Below are 23723 nucleotides of genomic sequence, written 5' to 3' on the forward strand. Positions count from 1 at the left end.
GTCATGCTAGGCTAAGTAAGTCAGAAACAGAAAGACAAATACCATATGATATCACTTATAGGTGGAATCTGAAATACGACACAGGGACTTCCCTGGCAGTCCAGTGGTTAAGACTCCAAGCTTCTACTGCAGGGGGCACGGGTTCGATCCCCAGTCGGGGAACTCACATCCCACATGCCACATGGCATGACCAAAAAATAAATAAATAAAAATTTTTTGAAAAACCAACACAAATGAACATATTTACAAAGTGGAATCAGACTCACAGACATAGAGAACAGATTTGTGGTTGCCAAGCGGGAGGTCAGGTGGGGAATAGGAGGATTTGGGAGTTTGGGATTAGCAGATGCAAAGTACTATGTATGGGATGGATAGCACCAAGGTCCTACTGTGTAGCACAGGGAACTATATTCAATATCCTGTGATAAACCACAATGGAGAGGAGTATGAAAAGGATATGTATGTGTGTATAGCTGAGTGACTTTGCTGTGCAGCAGAAATTAGCACAGTGTTTTGGATCAACTATACTTCAATAAAAATTTTTAAAATCTTTATTGTTTCAAAAACACATCAAGAGAAAAGCTTTGTGACCCCAAATTAGGAAGAGTTCTTAGATACAACATCCAAAGCATGAGCCATAAAAGAAAAAATTGATAAATCGGACTTCAACAAAATTTTTAAATTCTGTTCTATGAAAAACACTGTTAAGAAAATGAAAATACAAGCCACAGAATGGGAGAAAATATTTGCAAATCACATATCTGATGAAGTATTTATATCCAGAATATATAAAGAACTTTCAAAACTCAATAAAGAAAAAACAAATTATTTAAAATGGGGAAAAGATTTGAACAGACACTTCACCAAAGAAGACATACAATGGAAAATAAGTACATGAAAAGATGCTTAACATTATTAGTCACTACAGAAATGCATATTCAAACCTCAATGAGACAACACTATAAGACCTATGAGAATGGCTCTTAAAATTTTTTTGACAGTACTAACTGCTGGTAAGGATTGGGAGCAACTGGAATGCTCATCTACTGCAGGTGGGACTCCACTGTGGCAGACTGAATAAGTGTCCCCCCCCAAAATTCATGTCCACTCTGAACCTCAGAGTATTACCTTATTTGAGTAGGGTCTTTGCAGATATAATTAGCTAAGATGAGGTCAAAATTGATTAGGGTGGGCCCTAAATTCTATGACTGGTGTCCTTGAAAAAAGAGGAGAGGACACAGAAAGACACATATCAAAGCTAGGAAGAGGCAAAGAAGGATTCTCCCCTAGAGCCTTCAAATGGAGTAATGGCCCTGCCAACCCCTTGATTTCAGACTTCTAGGCCCCAGAACTGTGAAAGAATAGACGTCTGTTGTTTTAAGCCATCAAATTTGTGGTAATTTGTTACAGCAGCTCTAAGAAAGTGAAAAACAGTTTGACAGTTTCTCATTAAGTTAAACCTGCATTTATCACGTAACTCAGGAATCCCATTTTCAGGTATCTACCCAAGAGAAATTCAAACAAAAACCCTTACATGAACTGTTTATGAAGCTTTATTTGTAATCTCCAAAAACTGGAAACAATCCAAATGTCCTTCAAGTGGTGAATGGATAAACAAACTATGGCACACCCATACTATGGAGTACTACTCAGCAGTAAGAGAACTAACTATTGCTAAAAGTAAGAACATAGATGAATAGAAAATGCACTACGCTAAGTGAAAAAAGCCACACTCAAAAGGCAACACACCGTACGATTCCATTTGTATGACATTCTAGAAAAGGAAACGCTACAGGGACAGAGAGAAAATTAGTGGATATCAGGGATTGGGAGTGAGAAGAGGGGCAGGATGAGGAGGAAATTTCTTGGGGTGATGGAACCATTCTCTATCAATGAATGTGGTAGTGGTTATACAATGATGCATCGTCAAAACTCACAGAAGTATACAGCAAAGAGTGAATTTTACTGAATGTAAATAATAAATAAATACTACATCAAAGCTGTAGAAACAGCTTGCCAATATAATAAGCACTGCGTATGTGCTTTCAATGTCATACACACAAATGATGGCAAAATCTTCATTTGTATATTTGTTCTGACACATCTAAGGAGGTTAAGATTTCTTTCAACAACAATTTAGTTCAAAACACATTAGTGAGCATCAGCCATACTCAGTAGTTTCCTGTCCTGTGAAGGAGAATGACAGAAGCACACAATATTGACAATGTGGAGGGTTTCAACAGGAACCACTTTTGAACTGTTGTGATAATAAATCAGATTTGTGTAATTTTCTCAAAATAGAAAATAACATCCATCTGAAAAAAATAAGATCACAAAAAAGAGGAAGGCAGAGGAAGATGCAAAACTGTCTGAGCAGTCACAAACCTTAAAAATTAAGTATTAAATGCAAAAAAAAAAGTGCGTTTCAGTATATCTATTCAGTGTAACCAGGTCATTTCTTACCAAGTAAGAAATGTTCAGTATTACAAACAGATTTCTAGCCTTTTACCTAAAGAAAACAATGTTACTAAGTTCCGGTGATCTTTCATCTTTGACAGAGACAGTATGTGTAATTCTTAAGAAAGCAGGCTCTGGAGTTGGATAATCTTAGTTTTAATCCTATATCTACTACCAAATCTGTAACCTTGGCCAAACCACTTAACCTGAAAAATGTGGATATTAATAGTTACATTACCAAGTTGTCACACAAATTATATAACATAATGTGTGCTAAGGTCTATAGTAGTATCTGGCATGTAATAAACTCTCAGCCAAAACAATCTTAAAAAAAAAAGTTGGAAAGGTCACATTTCCCAATTTCAAAACTTACCACAAAGCTACAGTAACCAACACAGTGTGGTACTAGCACAAGGTTAGACATATAGACCAATGGAATAGAATTGAGAGCCCAGAAATATATCCATACATTTATGGCCAATTGCTCTTCCATAAGGGTGCCAAGATCATTCAATGGGGAAAGGATGATCCGTTCAACAAGTGGTGCCAGGAAAACTGGATATCTGCCTGTAAAAGAATGAAGTTGAACCCCTACCTCACACAATATACAAAAATTAACTCAAAATGTACCAGTGACTGAGATATTAAAGCAAAATACATAAAACTCTTAGAAGAAAACATAGAGGTAAATCTTTATAACCTTGGATTTGACAATGGATTTTTTAGCTATGACATCAAAAGCATAAGCAACAAAAGAAAAAAATAGATAGATTTGACTTCATCAAAATTTAAAACTTTTGTGTGTCCAAGGACATTATCAAGAAAATGAAAAGACAACCTAGAGAATGGGAGGAAATATCTGCAAATTATATATCTGATAAGGCTGTAGTAAATTGTATAATTAGTTTATCCAGAATATGTAAAGAACTCTTACAACTCAACAACAAAAAGACAAGCAACCCAATTTATGGGAAAATTACTTGAATAGACATTTTCTCCAAAGAAAATATATAAATTGCAAATAAGCATATGAAAAGATGCTCAGCATCATCAGTCATTAGAGAAATGCAAATCAAAACCACAAGATACCACTTCACTCCACAATGATGGCTATAATCAAAAAAAAAAAAAAAGGAAAATAACAAGTATCAGTGAAGATGGAGAAATTGGACTCCTCATACATTGCTGGTGGGAATGTAAAATGGTACAGCCACTACAGTAAATATTTTGGCAGTTCCACAAATAGTTATAGAATTACCATATGGCCTAGAAATTCCACTCCTAGGTATATACCCAAAAGAATTAAAAGCAGGTACTCAAATAAATATGTGAACACACACGTTCATAGTAGCACTATTCACAATAGACAACAGGTGGAAACAACCCAAATATCTACTAACTGACAAATAGATAAACAAATTGTAGTATATACATACAATGGAATATTATTAGGCACAAAAAGAAATGAAGTATTGATACACGCTACAACATGGATGAACCTCAAAAACATTATGCTAATGTTTTAGAAGCTAGACAAAAAGACTACGTATTGTATTATTCTATTTATATGAAATATCTACAATCGGTAAACCCATAGAAACAGAAAGTAGATTAGTGGGTACCAGGGGCTGGGGGCAAGGGAGAGTGACAAGTGCTTGCTTAATGGGTACAGGGTTTTATTTTGCAGTAATGGAAATGTTTTGGAACAGAATAAAGATGGTGGTTGCATAACATTGTGAATGTACTAAGTGAATGTTCACTTTACAAAGGTTAACTTCATGTCATGCGTACTTTGCCTCAATAAATTCAAAATTTGAGTATGAGTTATATCTAGAAAATATTTAACTTTACTGAGAACATTAATGAAGATTTGAAGAAATGGAAAAAAATATAACCCTCCAGTAAGTGTTAGCTATTCTTTTTTAATCTAAGGTTTTGCCTAATACAACACTGAAATAGTATAATTTAAAATATGAGTGGACTGGAGGGCAGGGCCTCTGCTCCCCCATGTCAGATGATTCAGACAGTGAGACATATAAATCTTCCTAAGTTCTGGGCTTCTTCAGTCTGGTGCTCTGTACGTCTGACAGTCCCTTCAGCTGAATTATGGTGTAACAATAATGAGCAGGAAGACCTAGATATGGTAGAACTGGATGCTAGATGTTTATTCAAAATGCTGGCCCACACCTTGCAAGAAGGAGAAAGCTGGTTATATCTAAGGATGAGTAGGAGATCTCTTCCTTCTGCTGCAAAACACAAGTTCTAGTCCTTAAGCCCAGCCACAAATATAGAAAGTACAGAAACCAAGTTGTAAGAATATTGTAATTAGTCCAGAAACCAACATGTTTTTAGATATTTAATATAGGAAAAGGGCCAAAAAGCAAGGATTATTGAATGAATGACTACTGAATATTGATTAGATATTTGAGGGAAATTTTTCATTTGGTTCCTCACCTCATACTGTAGGGCAAAATAAATTCCAGATAGATTAAGATTTAAATGTAGAGAAAAAGGGAAGGGGCTGGGGGGAGAATGGAAGGGAGAGCCCTAGGGGGAATTTTTTTAATGTACATGGATGCTTATTGGCTCTCTAAATGAGGAAAGACTTTCTAAGCTTAAGTGAAATAAAAGAAATCATAAAGAATATACTGCTACATTTGACTACACAGAATTTTTCATGTCAAAATTACAAGCACGTATTTTAGAAACTGAGAAATATTTCTATAATAAATGAGACAAAAAGTCACATTCTCCAACATAAAGAGTTCAAGTAAATCCATAAGGAAAGGACTAAGCCACAAAAGACAATATGCTAAAGAAGAAAAAGAAATAAAGAGCATATAAAATAATTCATTTTAATAATAATAAATAAACATAAAGTTAATATATCATTCTCCTCCTGTATGATTAAGAAAGATTAGAAAAATAGCACTCCCCACTGGCGAAGGTGTGGTGAAATGAGCCTTGTTCTCCACTGATGTAAATTAATAGAACTTTCCCGGTAAATAATTTCACAATATTTATCAAATATTCATCCCTCTGACTCACTCTCTATGAATGTGCTCTAGAATGAATTAAACTGAAATGGAGGTAAATTGAGCTCAATTTAGAAAATGTTATAGCAACAAACTCTGGTACACAGCCCAACAATTAGGAATTAAGAAATATGGCATTGCTACATAAACATATACTGTATTATGCAATCATTAAAATGACATCTATAAAAGAAAATATTCATATTTACATATGAAATGTATGCACATTCAGTATAATCTCAATTATGGTAAAACATAGGGAGTGAATTGGCAGTATCTATCCAGATTAAAAATGCACTTATCACTTGACCCAGCAAATCCAATTCTAGGAATTTGTCCTAGGTATTCTACAGCAGAAATGACACGTATGCAAGATATTTATTGTAGCATTGCATGTAATAGCAAAAGGCTTCAAACAACATAATTGTACAACAACTCTCCTCAACTTTACTTGAAGGATATTTTGGTTCCAAGTAAAGGAAAAGAAAGAGAAGGGTGAGAAAAGGAAGGAAAGGCAGGATCAGAGGGGAAGGAGGAGGAAGGAAGAGAGCTGGCCAACCGTGGACCTGCCCGAGTTGGAGTCACCTGGATGAAGTCAGGGAAGATGGAAAGGAAATGGTGACAAAGAGACTACAGTTCTGGGTGTGGGATGCCAGATGATGTCATTTGTTAGGGATGCTTTGATTGTCGTTTGATCACACTATGTTGGGGGAAGAAGTGGGCACATGAGGCCCAGGATGAAAATGAGGAGAGAAGAGGACATTGGTGGGGTAATTCTATAAACAGGACTGCCTCAGTTGGTTATTTAGAACTCTGGACTGCCCATGAGTCATTAAATGTTTTGCTATGGATTGTTTGGTTAAGAGCTTTTGTAATGGCAAACTCAAGAACTGAAATAGTATGGAATTGTTATATAGCAAGTAAATCATTATTATGCTTGGAATAGAAATATATTTGTCTTTATCGGAAATTCAAAGGATGTTTTCTCTGGTCTTCAAAGTCACACTACTTTGTCTTATTCAGGTTTATATCCCCAGTGCTTCTCATAGCCACTGGCACATAGTAGGTGCTCAATAAATGCTTGCTGAATGAATGGCTGAATTAATAATTTGATGGAAGAATTGTAATCAACATTAGCATACTTAAATACTCTATTATTTTATGGCCAGTCTGGGAATTACTAGAAAGATTTTCGCTTAGAACACTTCCCTATGGTGAGCTGTCATAGTCCTTGAAAGAGACTGAGCCTTGATTCAACCTTACTGAGTACAAGTAAAAGCAGCAGCCCAGCACAGGAACTTAACACCAGAGAGCCAGTAAAATGAGAGATTCCTCCACCCCCTCAACACCTCAAATGTATAACCAGTGAAATACAGATTAACGTGTTCTTTAGAAAGATACAGAATAGAAAAACCTAGAATCTTAGTGTTAAATGCAACATTAAAAATGACCCAGGGGGCTTCCCTGGTGGCGCAGTGGTTGAGAGTCTGCCTGCCGATGCAGGAGACACGGGTTCGTGCCCCGGTCCGGGAAGATCCCATATGCCGCAGAGCGGCTGTGCCCGTGAGCCATGGCCGCTGAGCCTGCATGTCCGGAGCCTGTGCTCCGCAACTGGAGAGGCCACGACAGTGAGACACCCGCGTACTGCAAAAAAAAGAAAAAGAAAGAAAGAAAAAAATGACCCAGGGAGTTCTCTGGTGGCCTAGTGGTTGGGATTCCGGGTTTTCACTGCTATGGCCCAGGTTCAATCCCTGGTTGGGAAACTGAGATCCCACAAGCTGTGCAGCACGACCAACAACAAAAGTAATAAAATGTTAAATTTTTCTAAAAAAAAAAAAAAGACCCAGTCCAAGACCCTCATTTTATTATGAAGAAACAGACTCAGAGAGGGTAAGGGATATGTCCAAAGTCATATCACTACTTAACAGCAAATCCAGGAGTCAAAGCCAGGCCACCTTTTCATGGCACCTTCATAATCATTAACTGCAAAGTAAAAGGAACATAAAAGTAGAGTAGGGGGCTTCCCTGGTGGTGCAGTGGTTGAGAGTCCGCTTGCCGATGCAGGGAACACGGGTTCGTGCCCCGGTCTGGGAAGATCCCACATGCCGCGGAGCGGCTGGGCGCGTGAGCCATGGCCGCTGAGCTTGCGCGTCAGGAGCCTGTGCTCCGCAATGGGAGAGGCCACAACAGTGAGAGGCCCAGGTACCGCCAAAAAAAAAAAAAAAAAAAAAAAAGTAGAGTAGGATGCCAACAAAATTCCTAAAATTACTGCATAAAAATACTATAATTACTGGGAGACCCTATGTCCAGAATTAAAATAAATTTGAGGTTCTTCTTTGCTCATTTGACTTGTTATTACTTAGCTTTCTTACCATGAACCATGTGTAACATAAATTAACCTTGGAAAGCTGTTTTCAGAAAAAAATTTTTTTTAATTTAATTTTCCTGAGTGGAAAAAAATAGGCAGTAGCTTAGTTACTAATATTCCCAACGCTCCTGGTATGCAAAGGGTTGCTATCATTTGTTTCTTTTTTTAAAAATAAACTTATTTATTTATTTTATTTATTTTTGGCTGCATTGGGTCTTCGTAGCCGTGAGTGGGCTTTCTCTAGTTGCAACGAGCTGTGGCTACTCTTCATTGCTGTGCTCAGGCTTCTCATTGCGGTGGCTTCTCTTGTTGCAGAGCACAGGCTCTAGGTGCGCAGGCTTCACTAGTTGTGACTCATGGGCTCTAGAGCACAGGCTCAGTAGTTGTGGCACACAGGCTTAGTTTCTCCACGGCACATGGGATCTTCCTGGACCAGGGCTCAAACCAGTGTCCCCTGCATTGGCGGGTGGATTCTTAAGCACTGCACCACCAGGGAAGTCCTGTCATTTGCTTCTTGATGATGCCTGTGGTCTTCCTGCTTTCTTTCCTTCCAAGCACCTAGGAGTCTTAGAATTACAAATGGATCATGTCATTTGAAAAATAAGTGTCTAGTTATAATATGTGAAGTGTTATTGTTTTTAAATATTTGTAAACTTTGTGGTACAGTTTTTAATTTCCGATGGATTATTTAAAGTAGCATGAAAATTCATACAATGAACTACCACACAGCATTTGGAATGAACAAACAACATCACACAATAATGTGGGTGAATTTTACAAATAAAAAAGTGAACTAAAGAAGCCAGAGACAAAAGAGGACTGTATGATTCTATTTATATAAAGTTCAAAAATCAACAAATGACTCTACACTGTTTGGACTCAGGATAGTGGCTTCCTTTGGGGCAGAAGTGGGCACAATGACCCAGAGTTGGTATAAAAGGAGCTTCTAGGGATCTAGTAGTTTTATGTCATCATAAGGATTCCAGTTACCTGGTGTCTACATTTTGTGAGCCATACACCTATGATTTGTGAACTTTTTTTGTATGTAAATTATACTTTACTAAGACATTTCCTTAAAAATTAAAATAAAATCAACATTAAAAATTTCATTTGTTTGGGCTTCCCTGGTGGCTCAGTGGTTGAGAGTCCGCCTGCTGATGCAGGGGACGCAGGTTCGTGCCCCGGTCCGGGAAGGTTCCACATGCCACGGCGCGGCTGGGCCCTTGAGCCGTGGCCGCTGGGCCTGCACGTCCGGAGCCTGTGCTCCGCAACGGGAGAGGCAACAGCGGTGAGAGGCCCGCATACCGAAAAAAATAAAAATAAATTAAAAATTTCATTTGTTTAAAAGTATATATTTTATAAACATATACTTTAAAAAGTTTTTGAAAAATAAAACACCATACAAATGTAAATATAGTTTAGCGTCCCATGTTCAGATAGTACTCAATAATGGCTAAGATTCAGAACAATATATTCCAGAAATTGCAGGCTTAAATTCCCTGGTTACCATTAGTATTGTGTTTTTCTTAATGCCTGAAATAACATCTAAACAAGGGGCAGCTGCTTCAGGCAAAATCATATTTGGGTGATTTTAAAGACCTTAATGAGATCAGGTAATTGCTTGGTAAAGCTAAAAATTTTACCTTCAATTAACTAATCAACAGCACCATACATCATCATAACTATCTCACTCCCTTCCACCTACATACCATCAACTCAATACATGGGAGGCAGGTGTCTAAGAAACCACTTCCTCTGGACATCTGAACCTGCGCTCAGCGGCCATTTTTTAAACATTTATTGAATTAGTCTGCCTAATTTAAAATTAATGGAAAGTCTGTAGTAATACAGACTCCATAAGCTGCTGAGGAAAGCTAAAACATTGAACCAGGGTGTGAAGCAAACACATTTTATGTTCCTTCTACATTTGTTTCTTTGCAATTCATGTACTTTAAGAAATCATTTAAAAGCATTTGGATTTCCTGCTTCCATTTGCTAAATGGATCATGCTGATAAAAATAGTAGTAATAACAGGCTACCCCGAATGGTGTCATCTTTCAGTAAGCCAGGTATATTTTAAATGAAACTCTTGATTGAAATTGAGAAGTGTGAATTGGAAATTGAATGAAATTGCCAAATTTAAGGGAAAGATGGCCAATATAAACCCACAGAAGCACTTCCTCTTAAAATTCATGTCCGTCAAAGTGAGAGAGAGGCAAGGACATATATACACTACCAAACCTAAAATAGATAGCTAGTGGGAAGCAGCCGCATAGCACAGGGAGATCAGCTCGGGGCTCTGTGACCACCTAGAGGGGTGGGATAGGGAGGGAGGGAGACGCAAGAGGGAAGAGATATGGGAACAGATGTATATGTATAACTGATTCACTTTGTTATAGAGCAGAAGCTGACACACCATTGTAAAGCAATTATACTCTAATAAAGATGTTAAAAAATTTTAAAAATAAAAATAAATCATGTCCATAAAAAGCGGGGGGAGAACATCTTTTAGCACTTGTTTAAAGCACTAAACAGACCTAAACCTGTCCTCCTCCCACCCATGACCAAGCCTGGCATAGACTCTCCTGTACTTGCAGTCCTTACTATGCTTTCTACTGTGCTGTGGGAGCCATCCAGACAAGCTATACTTCTGATGGTCAAGGAATAGGAAATATAATGAGAGTGCAAGGCTTGGGGAGGAGGGGAAATGTCTCTCCTTTCCGTTGGGGAGGGCACGTGGTTTTCATTTTCATTCTACAGTACAATATTTATTAAAAGCTTACTGCATGGGACTTCCCTGGAGGTGCAGTGGTTAAGACTTCGTCTTCCAATGCAGGGGGTGTGGGTTCAATCCCTGGTCAGGGAGCTAAGATCTCACATGCCTCCTGGCCAAAAAACCAAAAAACATAAACAACAGAAGCAATATTGTAACAAATTCAATAAAGACTTTAAAAATGGTCCACATCAAAAAAAAAAAAAAAAAAACCTTACTGCATGCCAAGCCCAGTGCTAGATGCTGGGGACCCCATAGTAAGCCACTGAGCTGCTCTATGTTCAGAGGCCTTTGTGGAACATGCATCAGTGGATCAAATGAAGAAGAAATGTAATGATACTAGACAGTTTATATAATGGGAACACCAAATAACATAAACCAGGGACAGATATTTTTTTAAACACTTTAACAGATATAAAGTGGTTTGTTGTTTTTTTTTTTGTCCGCACCTCACAGCTTACGAGATCTTAGTTCCCCGATCAGGGATCGAACTCGGGCACCCTGCAGTGGACGTGGTCCTAACCACTGGACTGCCAGGGAATTCCTAAAGTGTATTTTATAACGCTCATTTCCCCAGAAAACTGGAAATGGTGCTCCAGTCAGCTTATTAGTTTCTTGTGTAACAGAATAATGTGCTATACACACAGAAGCTTCACAACCCCTATACTGTGTGGTAATCCCTTCCAGATTTAATGCTGGACTTGAATTAAAACAAAAAGATTACATAGAATGAACAAAAACCCTCAACTCTCTTCTTATACCTGGAATTAGACTTGGCTTGATACCTTCTCAAGGGTACAAAAGATTAAATGAGGAACTTCACGTTACAACATTGACTGGTACAGTAATTGAGGTCTTGGGCTTAACTTCTCGGTGACAGTTTCCTTATCAGGAAAACAGGGTAATAACAGTAGCCACCTCAGAAGATTTTTGTGAGAATTAAATGATATAAACTATGTGAAGGACTCATATAATATTCAATGCACAGTAAGTGCTCAATATATGTTCATTCATTCATTCATTGAACACATACTACGGAGCACCTATCCTGTGTCAGGCTGGAGATACACGGTAGCAGACAAAACAGATAAAAATTCCTTTGCTGCGGCAATAACATTTCATTGAGAGACAAATAAGTAATAAATAAATAAGTTGAAATATGATATCCAATTATAATAAGGGAAATAGAGAACATTAAATTGTGGGAGGGGAATAGGGAAGAGGGAGTTGTGATTTTAAACAGGATGGCTAGGGAAGACGAAGCCTGAGGGAGGCAAGGGAGCCAGCCGGGAGAATGTCTGGGGAAGGAGAGTTCCAGATGGAGGAAAGTGCAAAAGTAAAAGCAAAGAGATCTGTGTGACTAGAAAGGGAGAATGCAGTCCATAATCCTTTTTTCCAAATGCTGGAACCCAAACACCTCTGATGATTCTAGTCATACTTATTCCCTGCCCTCCTTCCCTTCCAGGTCTGTGAAGTTGATTATCTCTCTCCCTAGAACAGCACTCCATCTACTTTCCTCTGTGTTAGGACCTCTGGAAGGCTCTGCCAGGGCATCCTGAGCCTACCCCTTGCACCACCTCTTGGGCACCTCCACTACCCCCCAGTGCACAAATGCTTGACCCCTGGGGACACACGTATTATTACTTTTTGATTATTATTATCACTATTATTGCTTATCCTGGCTCAAAAAGAAAATAAATAAAAAGCTAAACTAAAAGAACTGTCCTTGGAGGGATGGGGGCAGTGTATTTGGACTCCAGCAACATCGCCCTCAAACTTAGGATGGTCACCTGAAAGCTGAAAATTTCTGTATATTTGAAGAAAATGTTAGGCCTAATTGTTACCTCTAAAGAATTGAAACTAGTCATTTTCTATTCTTAGTGGGAAATAAACTGAATGAGGAAGAGGAATCTTGAGATGGAGGAAATGGGGGAAGGTTGTAAAAGGGAATAAATTTTTAAAAAGTGGAGAGGTGAGGAGGGATAAAGGACATAAACTACAAAAGAAAAATATAAACAAGTTTAATGGAGACAAACTGAATAGGTATTTCTCTTCCTGCCAGTACCTATGAATTGGGGGTCGGGCAGGGATGAGGTTACCGTTAACCCTTTCTTGTCGTAGTGTTATGGAGTGATGAGATGGGTGATGAGATTTTTGAATTTGTAAGATTTTGAATAATACCAAACTCCCCTTCCAAATTAGAAAAAAAATTCTAATGTTTAAAAAAAATTTTTAAGTGAGTTATCTCCTTAGCTTTCCTCGAGAAAATCGCAGTGACTGAAATTGGCAGTGACTTTTTTAAGCAGCCACACGAGAAAGTTTTCGGCCGCCTCGAAAACCTCGCGGCTACCGCCGGATGCTCCAAAGTCAAGATCCTCCGCAGACAGGAAATGCCTTTTCCAGCCCCAGGGTCTCCTCCCCGCGGCCCTCTCTATTGTCTGGAGAGATTTGTGTACATCCGACTGAAGAGGTTTCCCGCTTGCAACTGCGAATCAAAGAGCTGCTTCAAAAGAAGGGACTCAGTGGGGGCTTTCTAGCTCTTCAGGCTGACACTTGGCGCCCACTGGGTGCCAGGTATTGATGCCTCCTCTCAGGTGAGCCGCCCACCTCTCGAGGAGTTGAGGCTGAGAATTGAGCCCAAGGCCCCCAACCAGCAAGGGAGGTGGAGGGGACTCGTCTGCCTTACTTCCAGCCCTGCTCTTATCCACAACGGTAAGATTCCTGAGTAGGGTTCCCCACAGCCATATCTGAAGGGGTAGCTAATGTTCTGTAGACCTTGGACCTCAGGTATACTGGTGGGTGGGAGGAATCTCCAAAGTGCTTCTCATTCGGATTCAACAACAATACAAAAAAAAAAAGTATCAAGGGATAAAATCAGATTATATAGAGATTCCAGCTGGAATTTCATGAAACCCAAGGGGATGAAAAGTAAATGTTAGTACAACATCTGATTATTTTTACTACGAGATACCAAACTCCTAATTAGAAGCATCATGAGTGATTGTTTAGTTTTCCACATTTGTCCCATGCTGTCAGTATTCACATAAATATCACCTCCAATCACAGATTTAGAGGAGCATTAGATTTTAAAATCATTAGATTTTAAAGAAGAATCAAAAGGGTGAGATTTTGAGTTCCCATCGTCTTCCTCAAGGCAGTATAACTGAAATGGGGATTTTTGGTAAGTGTATTCTGTCCCCAGCTAAATGCATTTCCCCCAAGTCTAGATACATTTTCTTAAATCCCTGCCCTGCCCGCATTAACTAAAATGAATATTCACAACAATGAAACCACACACAGAAAAAAGGTTGTCAGAAATGTTGAAAGAGAATAGGTACTTTCACTATCAGAGATGGTTTCCTCTTTTCCCACAAGATGTCTTATCAGCCTTCACCCTGAGAAAACCATAAAAAGTAAGAAAAAGAAACCTTATGCAACAGTTCTCTAAATAAAATACTACACAGCAGCCTAGTCATTCCTAAAAGTGATGTTGTTTAAAGAGTCAAAGTACATCATCCAACAAAATCAATATCCTATTAAGTTAGAAAGGGTTCTGAATATCAAAGACTGACGAACTGAATAACTTAAAGTATAAGTACATGACCCAGGGGATTAATCACACACTGTCATGGTGAAATTAGGGCAATTCTTCCAATCATTAACGTTTTGCTTACAAAAATGTGCTTTTCTGTTTGTCTTTCTGCTAAATGATAACCGTTTTCAAGTTGAATCTCCTGATAAAAAGAGTTAAAAACAAGACAGGAGTTGTGCTGTAAAGGTCATACATGCTGCTTCAACATGAAATAGCCAAAAGACAAACAAATGAAAAATGCCTGGATTGTAGGAAGAATTTGTAAATACTCATTGGCAATCTGCAATGGGGCACTTTAGAAAACAGTTAATGCCAACCTGTGTCCTGAAAATACTGTACTTCCTCCAGGTAACATGCTGTGGATTCTTAAGGACATGTTTAGATTCAGAACGTGATCAACTTGAAGAGAATTGGGAATAGCTTTAAATTGGAAAATGGCCTGGTTTCAGGGATTGTCTACTTTAAAACAAGATTTCACTCCTCAATTTTTCTAGTGCCAATCAATACATAAACCTGTATTCCTCTGCTTCATAGTCATGATACAGTTATTCTCAAGAATAAACATTAACCAGAGGTTATCTCCAGGAGTGAAACACACACACACACACACACACACACACACACAGATTTCAGGATTGCTTTAATTCAATATTAGGCCCATAAGCCTCCTGTTCTCCCCAGACTCTGATACAGACAGTCCTCTTTTCAAATGAGACTGACTATGACCTTTGAAACCTTGATGAAACCTGTCAGGCAGGGACAGGGAGCCTGGAGCCTACAGATGAGGGGAAAGGAGACCTTCCCACTGGATGCCTACTTTGGGCTCCGACATTGAGGAGAACTGAGTTGGGAATTGGGGTGCTGGTAAGGGTCATGTAGATCAACTAGACCATCTTCATTCAATAGATGAAAGAACTGAGGCAAAGAACTAAAACTCCAACCCAAATCTTTAAACTTCCAGGCCAATGCACACCTCTCTGCTTCAGGACCCAGTACAAATTTTCTCAGAAATTAAAATTCACGGGTAAGGACTTCCCTGGTGGTCCAGTGGGTAAGACTCTGCGCTCCCAATGCAGGCGGCCTGGGTTCGATCCCTGGTTGGGAAACTAGATCCCACATGCATGCCACAACTAAGAAGTCCGCTTGCCACAGCTAAAAAAAGATCCTGCACGCCGCAAGGAAGATCCCGCGTGCCGCAACTAAGACCCAGTGCAGCCAAAATAAATAAATAAAATAAATAATAAATAAATAAATGTTTCCTAAAAAGGAGTCCCCTGTTCATTATTTTTTTAAAAAAAGAATTATCTGAAAGTAGCAATATAGCAAGTTTGATGGAAAAAATTATTAAAATAAATAAATAATAAATAAATAAAATTCACAGGTAATTCCATGGGCCTTCTTGGAATCTAAGGAGGCAGGGTGTGACAACCCCCTAAGTGCAACGACTTTTTCACTCTCTTCATCTGAGTGCTCATGTCTGGGAAGCCACAGCCCTGGTCAAGCCAGGCCAGGGGCAGAGGCATTCCTTCACAGGACCCCAGCCCAGAGGCACCCAACTCCACAATAACTAGAGGCCTCCATGGAGGCCCAGGCTAGAGGAAGGGATTTCTTTCTTTTTTTTTTTTTTTTTCATTTTTATTGGAGTGTAGGTGATTTACGACGCTGTGTTAGTTTCAGGTGTACAGCAAAGTGAATCAGTTATACATATATCCATTCTTTCCCATATAGGCCATTACAGAGTATTGAGTAGAGTTCCCTGTACTACACAGGAGGTCCTTATTAGTTACCTATTTTATATATAGTAGCGTGTATATGTCAATCCCAATCTGAGGAAGAGATTTCTGGACTCCCCCCTCCCAGATCTGGCTCTTCGTTTCCTGGAATGTCAGGAACCTGACGGCCCCAAGTAGGCAAGCAGCTGGGCTGGCAATACCCGGCCGGTCAGAAACCTCAGCCCACCCTTCCTCTCAGCTCCACACCCACCCCCAGCTCAGCACTTCATTCCTCCCCAGCTCAGCACTTCATTCCTCCCCAGCTCACAATACCTCTTCCTCAGCCCTGCTCCCTCCCCTCAGCCAGGAACCCTGCGCCCACCTCCCCTCGTCCTCCTCAACGCTGCCACCCTCCTGTTCCCACACTGACAGGAACTGTCGGCAGGAGGGGAGCAGGTGAGGGAGTGAGGGGTGAACGCGGGTCCCACCTGCTTTTTCCACACAAGAAGCACCTTAAAGCCCCAGACCAGCAGCTTGGGCAACACCTGGGCACTTGTTAGAAGTGTAAATTCCCTGGCCCACCCCAGACCTGCCCAAATCAGAAACTCGGGGGATGGGGAGGGCAATGAGTTCCAACAAGCTCTGCCGGTGATTCTGAAGCTCGCTGAAGAGGGAGAACCGCTGTCCTGGCACAAAGTACTCCCCTCCCCCTAAGCGGACCCCCAACCCGGGCTCGGCAGCCAAAGGATGACGCAGTGTTGACTCACGCGGGTCAAGGACGGCGGCCCGGGCTGCCCGGACAGCCAAGGTGAATCGATGGCGTTCGGCGGCCCCCGCGCTCTGCCGCGGCGCAGCTGCTCTTCCCTTCCCGCCGCCTGGCGCGCCCGGGGCTCGGGGTCTGCTGGCGGGAGCCACCTCCGCTGCTCCAGACACACACACACACCACTCCCCGTCCCCCGCCAACCCCCAGCAAACTCCCGGGGAAAGGCTCACATCTACCTTTCAGGTGCCAGCGCCAGAACCGCGCCCCCAGGACGCCAGGAGCCACGAGCCGCAGGAGCGCCGGCGAGACGCACCGCCAGACGCTCCTGCGCCGGACCCCACGCCCCTGCCCCGGCCCCAGCGCCCAGCACCGCGCCAGTCACCCCAGGCGCTGGAAGAAAAGGTGTGGGTTTGTTTTAATCGAAAAATGAGAGGTCCAAAGAGGTCAGTCATCCCACCGGCGGATTTATTTTATATACAAGTTACTCATTTAAAAAAAACAAACAAACCATTTTGGCCATGTCTTTTTTACAGTGAACAATTATATATACACACATTATAAACACTGTTTAATATAAAACACAATATCTACAATCTACTTACATTTAATTAATCTGCTACTTCTAGTTCATCTGTGATTAATTTTAGTCACTGATGAGTCAGTTTCTCTGCTTGAACTGGACTGTACTATCCCCTTAACACCTTGGTCAAACAGGTTCTAAGTGACAGTGCAAAACAAGCATTTAAGATTATCAACTTATATTGATTATATATCTCTGTGACGAAAAGAACACATACATCCCCGAGACAAGAGCTCTGAGATGGTTTTGGATTTAAGGCAGCAGTGTAAGAATGTAACAAAAAAGTAAGGAATGTTTCCTTTAAAATATTACAAGGCTGCCTGAATTGTGGGCCCCCTTTCCAAGGCATACCTCTGGATTTGGGATGTCCCTTTACTTTTCCATTAAGTGGGATGTAGAAACAGTTTATAGAAAAATCATTCAAGAAATTCCTATTAAAATCTTTAAAGTTATAACTTAAAAATTTAACAAAAAAGTTCAAAATTACTTTTTATAAATAGAAAAAACAAGTTACTTTTTAAAAAGGGGGTGAATTTAATCAGTGAAGAGTCCTTTTATCATACAATCTAAAATCAGTTCATAAACTATTTAAGTCAAAATTAAGGTTTCAATGTGTTTGTTATTTAGCCAGTGCACCACACATTTTAGGTTTCCAGAATACCCAAAATTGATTCCCTTTCTCATATAGTTTTCCGGTTCATCTATGGAGATTTTCTGTAGCAAATGTTATTCCAAAGCTCAGTTTTCTGAACATGCCAATGTCAGTGGTCATCATCCAGCATTAAAATAGCCTTTATCACCCTCGATGTCCACTTCCTGATCAGAATCCTCTGAAATCTCTGATTCAAGGTCTTCCTGGGAGACAGGGGAGGGCGAACATTGAGAGCTATCCAAAGCACCTTTATTCTGTTCACTGTCTTGCCTCTGGTCGCAGGAATTGTCCAAACTTTCCAGTTCTTCTTTTTTATTGTTTTGAGGGTTCTCCTGAATGAAGAGGATGAAAATGGAGATTGGTGGGATCATGAGATATGAAGAAGTGAGAGACATAAATCAAATGTCTTTTCATCTTCTACCATCTTTTTAATTCTTAGCTTATCAACTGCTTTCAGGTATAATATTTTTATTCAGAAAATACATACTTGTGCTTCTTTCTCACTTTGGAAGAAATAAAATTCCTGTCATATTCAGAGAAAGATTATACTCTTGCCAGATAAGAACCACCAATCACAAATATAAATGTAAATGTGTTATGTCAAATGAAGGCTTAACTCCAGCCCAGACCCATGGTCTCAAGGTTCTTAAAAGTTTAGGGAGAAAAAGAAATTAGATCACTACAGATACACACTATCTTTATTCTTCAAATATTTAAACCTTGCCAATTAACAAAGTCTTCAGACATTTAAAAAATATGAATGCTAAATAGTGAATTAAGGATAAAGTTTCAAAATTATTAGACTGAATCCTTTTTTTATGCATTTTCTGGAGTAAGTTCACAAACATATACACACATAAATATGTGTAGCAAGTTACACAATCGTGGCAAAGAAAAAATGCAGAACTGGAAGAATGTTGCTAACTGGAAAGAGAGACAAATATAATTTACTTAAAATCTGGAGGAAATTTCTGGAAAATATTCCCATATTACATAGGAACCACTGTTTTTAAAGTCCCTGGTAAACTACCTTTGACCAAGAACCAAATAAGTTAGTAAATTTTTAATCCTGTTTTTGTCTAAAATGCACATAGACACTATGAAGAAATATTATGATATACTGCTAAAGTTTTTTTTTCTAAAGCAAGACTATAGAATAATAGATTTACCAAGCTTACAACTATGTAACAAGTCACAAGATCAGATATTGAGAGGGAATCTGAAATTTATCGCTAAATTTTAAAATGCACGCTGCTTTCAATTTCCCCACTCATTATTGTTTCAAAAATATCTCATTTATTATAAACCGTATATAGACTGGCAAATGAAAAATTCAGCATTTGTCAGATAACTTTGGAGAAGACATCCAGATTAGGACATCAAAAACAAATCTTTAGCTTTAAGTCAACAGAGCTTCTTTAAAAACTGAATTAGCCTTTACTTTTTATCACATATTGCGTAACAAGGTCATTGGAAGAAAGACTGTTAGAAAGTTTAAGCTGCCTTTCAAACAGGCTTGGATATTCTCTTACTGTTTTTATATTCATTTTAAGAGCTAGAATTAGAGGGAAAATAATTTTTTAACACTTTGATATTTAATTCTTCTAAAAAACAGTGCAAACAAGACTTAAAAGTGTTTATTTCCTTATATTTACCCTTGAGCTCTGCCTAGTTTTATTGTGGCTGTGTAAATAAAAGAAACAATTTTCTCCCAAAGATAACTGCTTAAGTCATTTACTGTCAATTACTTTATCTTTCCTGCGTTAATTAGATAAACAACATATGGGGTTTATAAAACAATTAGCTGGGAGTTTTACTAGCCAGTGTGTGAAAACCCAAGCATAATTGATATAGGAACCGCATTAGGTGCTTTTAGCATTACTGCCGCCTGAACAACTCATCCTGAATTTCAGCAGGACTATTTGCCTTTTTAATCAAGGTGAAGAGGTTAAATAGTCCCTCAAATGACTTTTGCATACAACCTGTAACAGGCCTCGCATTGAGATAACATGATAAAAATATTTATTTCCATAGAAACAGAGCCATGTCAATACCTGTTTTAGTCTTCTCCATTTAGCGCGTCGATTCTGAAACCAGGTTTTGACCTACAGGAAAGACAGAAAGAAAACTTGCCAAGAGCCCAGAATCCCGAGGGACCTGGGGAGGCGGGGAGAAGCCGTTCAGGAGCTGCTGAGCCAAACAGCGATCCAGGCGCGCCAAAGTTCCCTGTGGCTCCACTGTCTCCCTTTTGCCCCGCGACCCACGCCCCAGGAGCCTGCCTGCGCCCCTCGAGCGAGCTCACCTGCCTCTCGCTAAGCTGCAGCATCTTGGCCAGACGCTTCCTCTCGGGCGGGGAGAGGTATTTCTGGGTCTCAAACTTCTTCTCCAGCTCGATGGTCTGGTCGTTGGAGAACCTCACCTGGCCGCCTTTCCTTTTATGCAGAGGCCTCTGCAGGAAAGGGCTCCAGAGCAGGGGTTTGCCTGCGGGCAAAAGCGACGGTTAGTGAGGGCCGCTTCTTAGTGAGGGCCCTGAAGCGGCGTGGCCCACCCCGGCCCTGCCTGCACTGGGGATGACAAATAATGGGAGGGGAGGCTACGGGACACTCAAGCAGACACATTCACGTATACTCCCTGAGACGTGGACCCAACACGCTCCCACCAATACACATCATACCCACAGACACAGGAACATCCAAAGTCACACATCTACACAGCATGTGCACAAAGATCACACGTGTATGCTCAAAGACACACACCACCATCACACCCATGGCTAGATACAATCATTTTGATCCCCAAAAGAACACCGACTCTAGGTTGAGCTTAAAATACCATGACGCTCTTTAATCAGTCGCTCTCAAAATTTATACACAACTTTTTTAGTCTAGAGGGCCTGCAGAGAGGTCCTCTCCCTTGGTGAACCGCACTTTCCAAATATCCGTTAGGCTGGGGAAGAGTGGGCCTGTCACACTAGCCAAGGCGTTGCTGCCAGGGTCCAGCGGCCTGGCTACAACGGAAGCCCTCCGGCCCAAGGGCAAGCTTCAGGGCGCGTGGAGCTTCCCATCCTGGCTGGAGGGCGCCGGGCCTCCTCTGATTTCACACCCGGCCGGTGGGGGCGGCCAGTTAGAGCCACCCCGTGGGTTATGGCAACATTTCCGTCAATGTGTTTCCTGTTGGTCTATCTCGAAAAACCCTTTGCTTCCTCCTGCACAGTCCCAGCAGTAACCCAAGGAAACCCAGGGCACGCTCTGTGAAAACGTTTGCCCCCAGGCCCGGCCTGGCTGAGGGTCCCCCTCTGGCCCAGAAGGCAAACAGAGCCGCACCGGGCCTGCGCCATCAAACCCTCAGGAATGGAATCAAAAACACAGTAACTAAAAAAAAAAAAAAAAGAACTAAAATATAATCCCCCCCAAATCTCTCTAGCGATGAGAAAGGAAGGTGGAGAACTGAGTGAGGGACCACACCATAATACTGATGACATTAAAATGTCAATTAATTAATATGTTAGTTGTCTCCAGGGTGCCTGCAGAGGCTGCCAATAACAGAGTAGATTTTAAAACCCTGGTGGCCCAAGGCAAGGAGCCCCGTTTCATTTAGCCGGGGGCACAAGGGCCACCGGAGTGCAGATCACGGGTGGCTTATTTCTTAGGCCACTCACTGAGGGAACAAGTCCCGCAAACTCTATGCGGCCAACGTGTCCGCGCTGCCCTTCCTATTCCAAAGACCTGTGGGTCAGTCCGTCCGTCTGTCCGTGGGTCTGCAGGCCTGCGCTAAATGCTTTTAAAGTTGGCGATGTTGTTTTTTCGAGATTTTGCTTACGTCAGGATTCAGACTGGGGCAAAACAGCCTCAAAAAAAAAAAAAAAAAAGGGAAGCAACTGGTTATTTTAGCTGCCATAAAGTCACATCCCACACAGAGGAAATGAACAATATCAGAAAAACGGATCCCGGCTATCAGAAGTCGAGTGTTTCCTGAATTTGTCTGTATTGAGGATGTCGATAAAATAATCAGCAGCGTGCACTACTCCGGGGGAAGGGTCTGCTTCATGCAGCCAGGAAAACACTTAACAGCTTCTGAAACCAGATTTACTCCTATCGAGAACTCAAGATTTCCTGTATGAACGGAAAGGGTCAGGCTCTTTCACTGCACAAGCTTGTTGAACCAGGTCCAGCCCCGTAACCACCCCGGCCCGGCAGCTATCCCTGCCCCGCGGGGGCGGCCCGGGGCGCTTTGGCTCTCCCTTCCCAGTCCCTCCAGCTAAGGGAGCCCACCCGGGCGACACGCGACCCCAGGACTCCTCCAGCTGCCGGCCCCAGCGGCAGCGCCCGAGGTCCGGCCCGGGCCCGCGCGCCCCGACGCCTGCAAGGTGCAGGAAAACCAATCTGAGTCATGGTGCGGGCAGACTGGGCTGCCCGCCGCCGGGGCCCGCGCCTGCCGTCCCCCGCGCGCGCCCGACAGCCGCTTTTCAATCGCTTTTGCCACAACTTTCTGTTGCCTCCCCTCCGCCCCCGCCGCCTCCTGGGCGCTGCCACCTGCCGGGTGGCGCCTTTCTCGCCGCCGCCCGGGCTCGGCCCCGCCATGACCCCGGCCGCCTTACCCAGGGGGTCGTGGCGGAGCAGGGCGTGCGTGTAGTCGTTCACCGACCGCGGGAAGGGGTACAGAGGGCCCCCAAAGCCGCCGGGTCCGTAGGCGGCGGCCAGCGCGGCGGCGGAGTGGTGCGAGAAGGCGGGGTGGATCGGCGTGGGCTCGTATACCGGGGTCCGGTAGGAGGACACGAGGCTGGTGAAGGAGGAGTTGGGGGACGGCAGCGTGGGCGTGGGAGTGGGCGCGGCGGGCCCGCGACCCAGGATGTCCTCGATGTAGAAGGGCGTCGGGTGCGCTGGCTGCAGCAGCGGCGTGGGCGCGTACAGCGGCACCCCCAAGGCGCCCGCTGCCGCCGGTCCGGGGTGCGGGTACTGCATGGCTCCGCCGCGCTCCGGGCCCTCGGAGAGCTGCCGCCCGCGCCGCGGCGCTACATTTATCCGCGCTCCGCGCTCCCGGCTATAGGCTCTGCCGACTGCGGGGTGGGGCCGCGCTCTCTGGCCCCCTCCTGCCGCTGGGCCCTGCGTCCAATGGCGCGGAGCCCCCGGAGCCGTCTCCCGCCCCCACCCTTGGCCCGCCCCCGCCGGCCGAGGTCCCCGCCCCTGGGACGCGCTTGCTCCCAGGCTCTTAGGACCCTAAGTCCGGCTGTACCCTCGCCGCCGACGCTCGGGGCTCCAGGCACCCTGCCCCGGGACGCCCTCGAAGGAAGCCCAGGGCCGCGTCCGTCAGGCGAGGCGCGAGGCAAGCAGCTGCCTGGAAGGCGGCCTCAAGCGGCCCTAGCCCCGGCGGCGAGGCATCTCCGCCGAAACTCGGGGGCACTGGTCCAGGCCCGGGACCGGGGAGGCGGTAGCCGGCCCAGGCAAAGGGCGACTGGACTCGGGGCCCGCAGGCGTAGAGGCCCCTGGTCGGGCCGCGCCTTCGCAGGCCTGAGAGCACCCTCCGTGGTCAGCGCGCTCCCTGGAGTAACGGTAGCATTGGCTGTTGCCCTGGGCGTCTCGGGAGTGCTCGTAGCGGGAGAGAGTGCCCTGGGTTCCTGGGGCAACTCCAAGGAGAGAGATCCACGGCCCTTGCCTGCGTCCCAGCGTGGTAAGGACGATTAGACTTAAGGTGCTGCGGACTCTTGCTCTCTAGCTCGTTTCATCTGTGGGCTCCGGGACTCAGCCACTTCCCCGGGGACGCTGGCAGAAGTCCCTTCGGGCAGGAATCAAGG

The 23723-nt window shown here is 42.8% G+C and overlaps 1 protein-coding gene across 1 annotated transcript; it reads right to left on the minus strand.

Annotated features, from left to right (window-relative positions):
* Nucleotides 1–17151: 17151 nt before the first annotated feature.
* Nucleotides 17152–22937, minus strand: HHEX (hematopoietically expressed homeobox). Its single transcript, XM_030865098.2, has 4 exons — nt 22530–22937; nt 20235–20413; nt 19987–20037; nt 17152–18264 (listed from the first exon to the last, which is right to left on the minus strand). Exons 1-4 carry the CDS (start codon nt 22891–22893, stop codon nt 18052–18054), a joined length of 807 nt encoding a protein of 268 aa, XP_030720958.1. The 5' UTR covers nt 22894–22937; the 3' UTR covers nt 17152–18051.
* Nucleotides 22938–23723: the final 786 nt, after the last annotated feature.

The sequence above is a fragment of the Globicephala melas genome, chromosome 16, assembly GCF_963455315.2.
Source record: "Globicephala melas chromosome 16, mGloMel1.2, whole genome shotgun sequence".
Lineage (NCBI taxonomy): Eukaryota > Metazoa > Chordata > Mammalia > Artiodactyla > Delphinidae > Globicephala > Globicephala melas.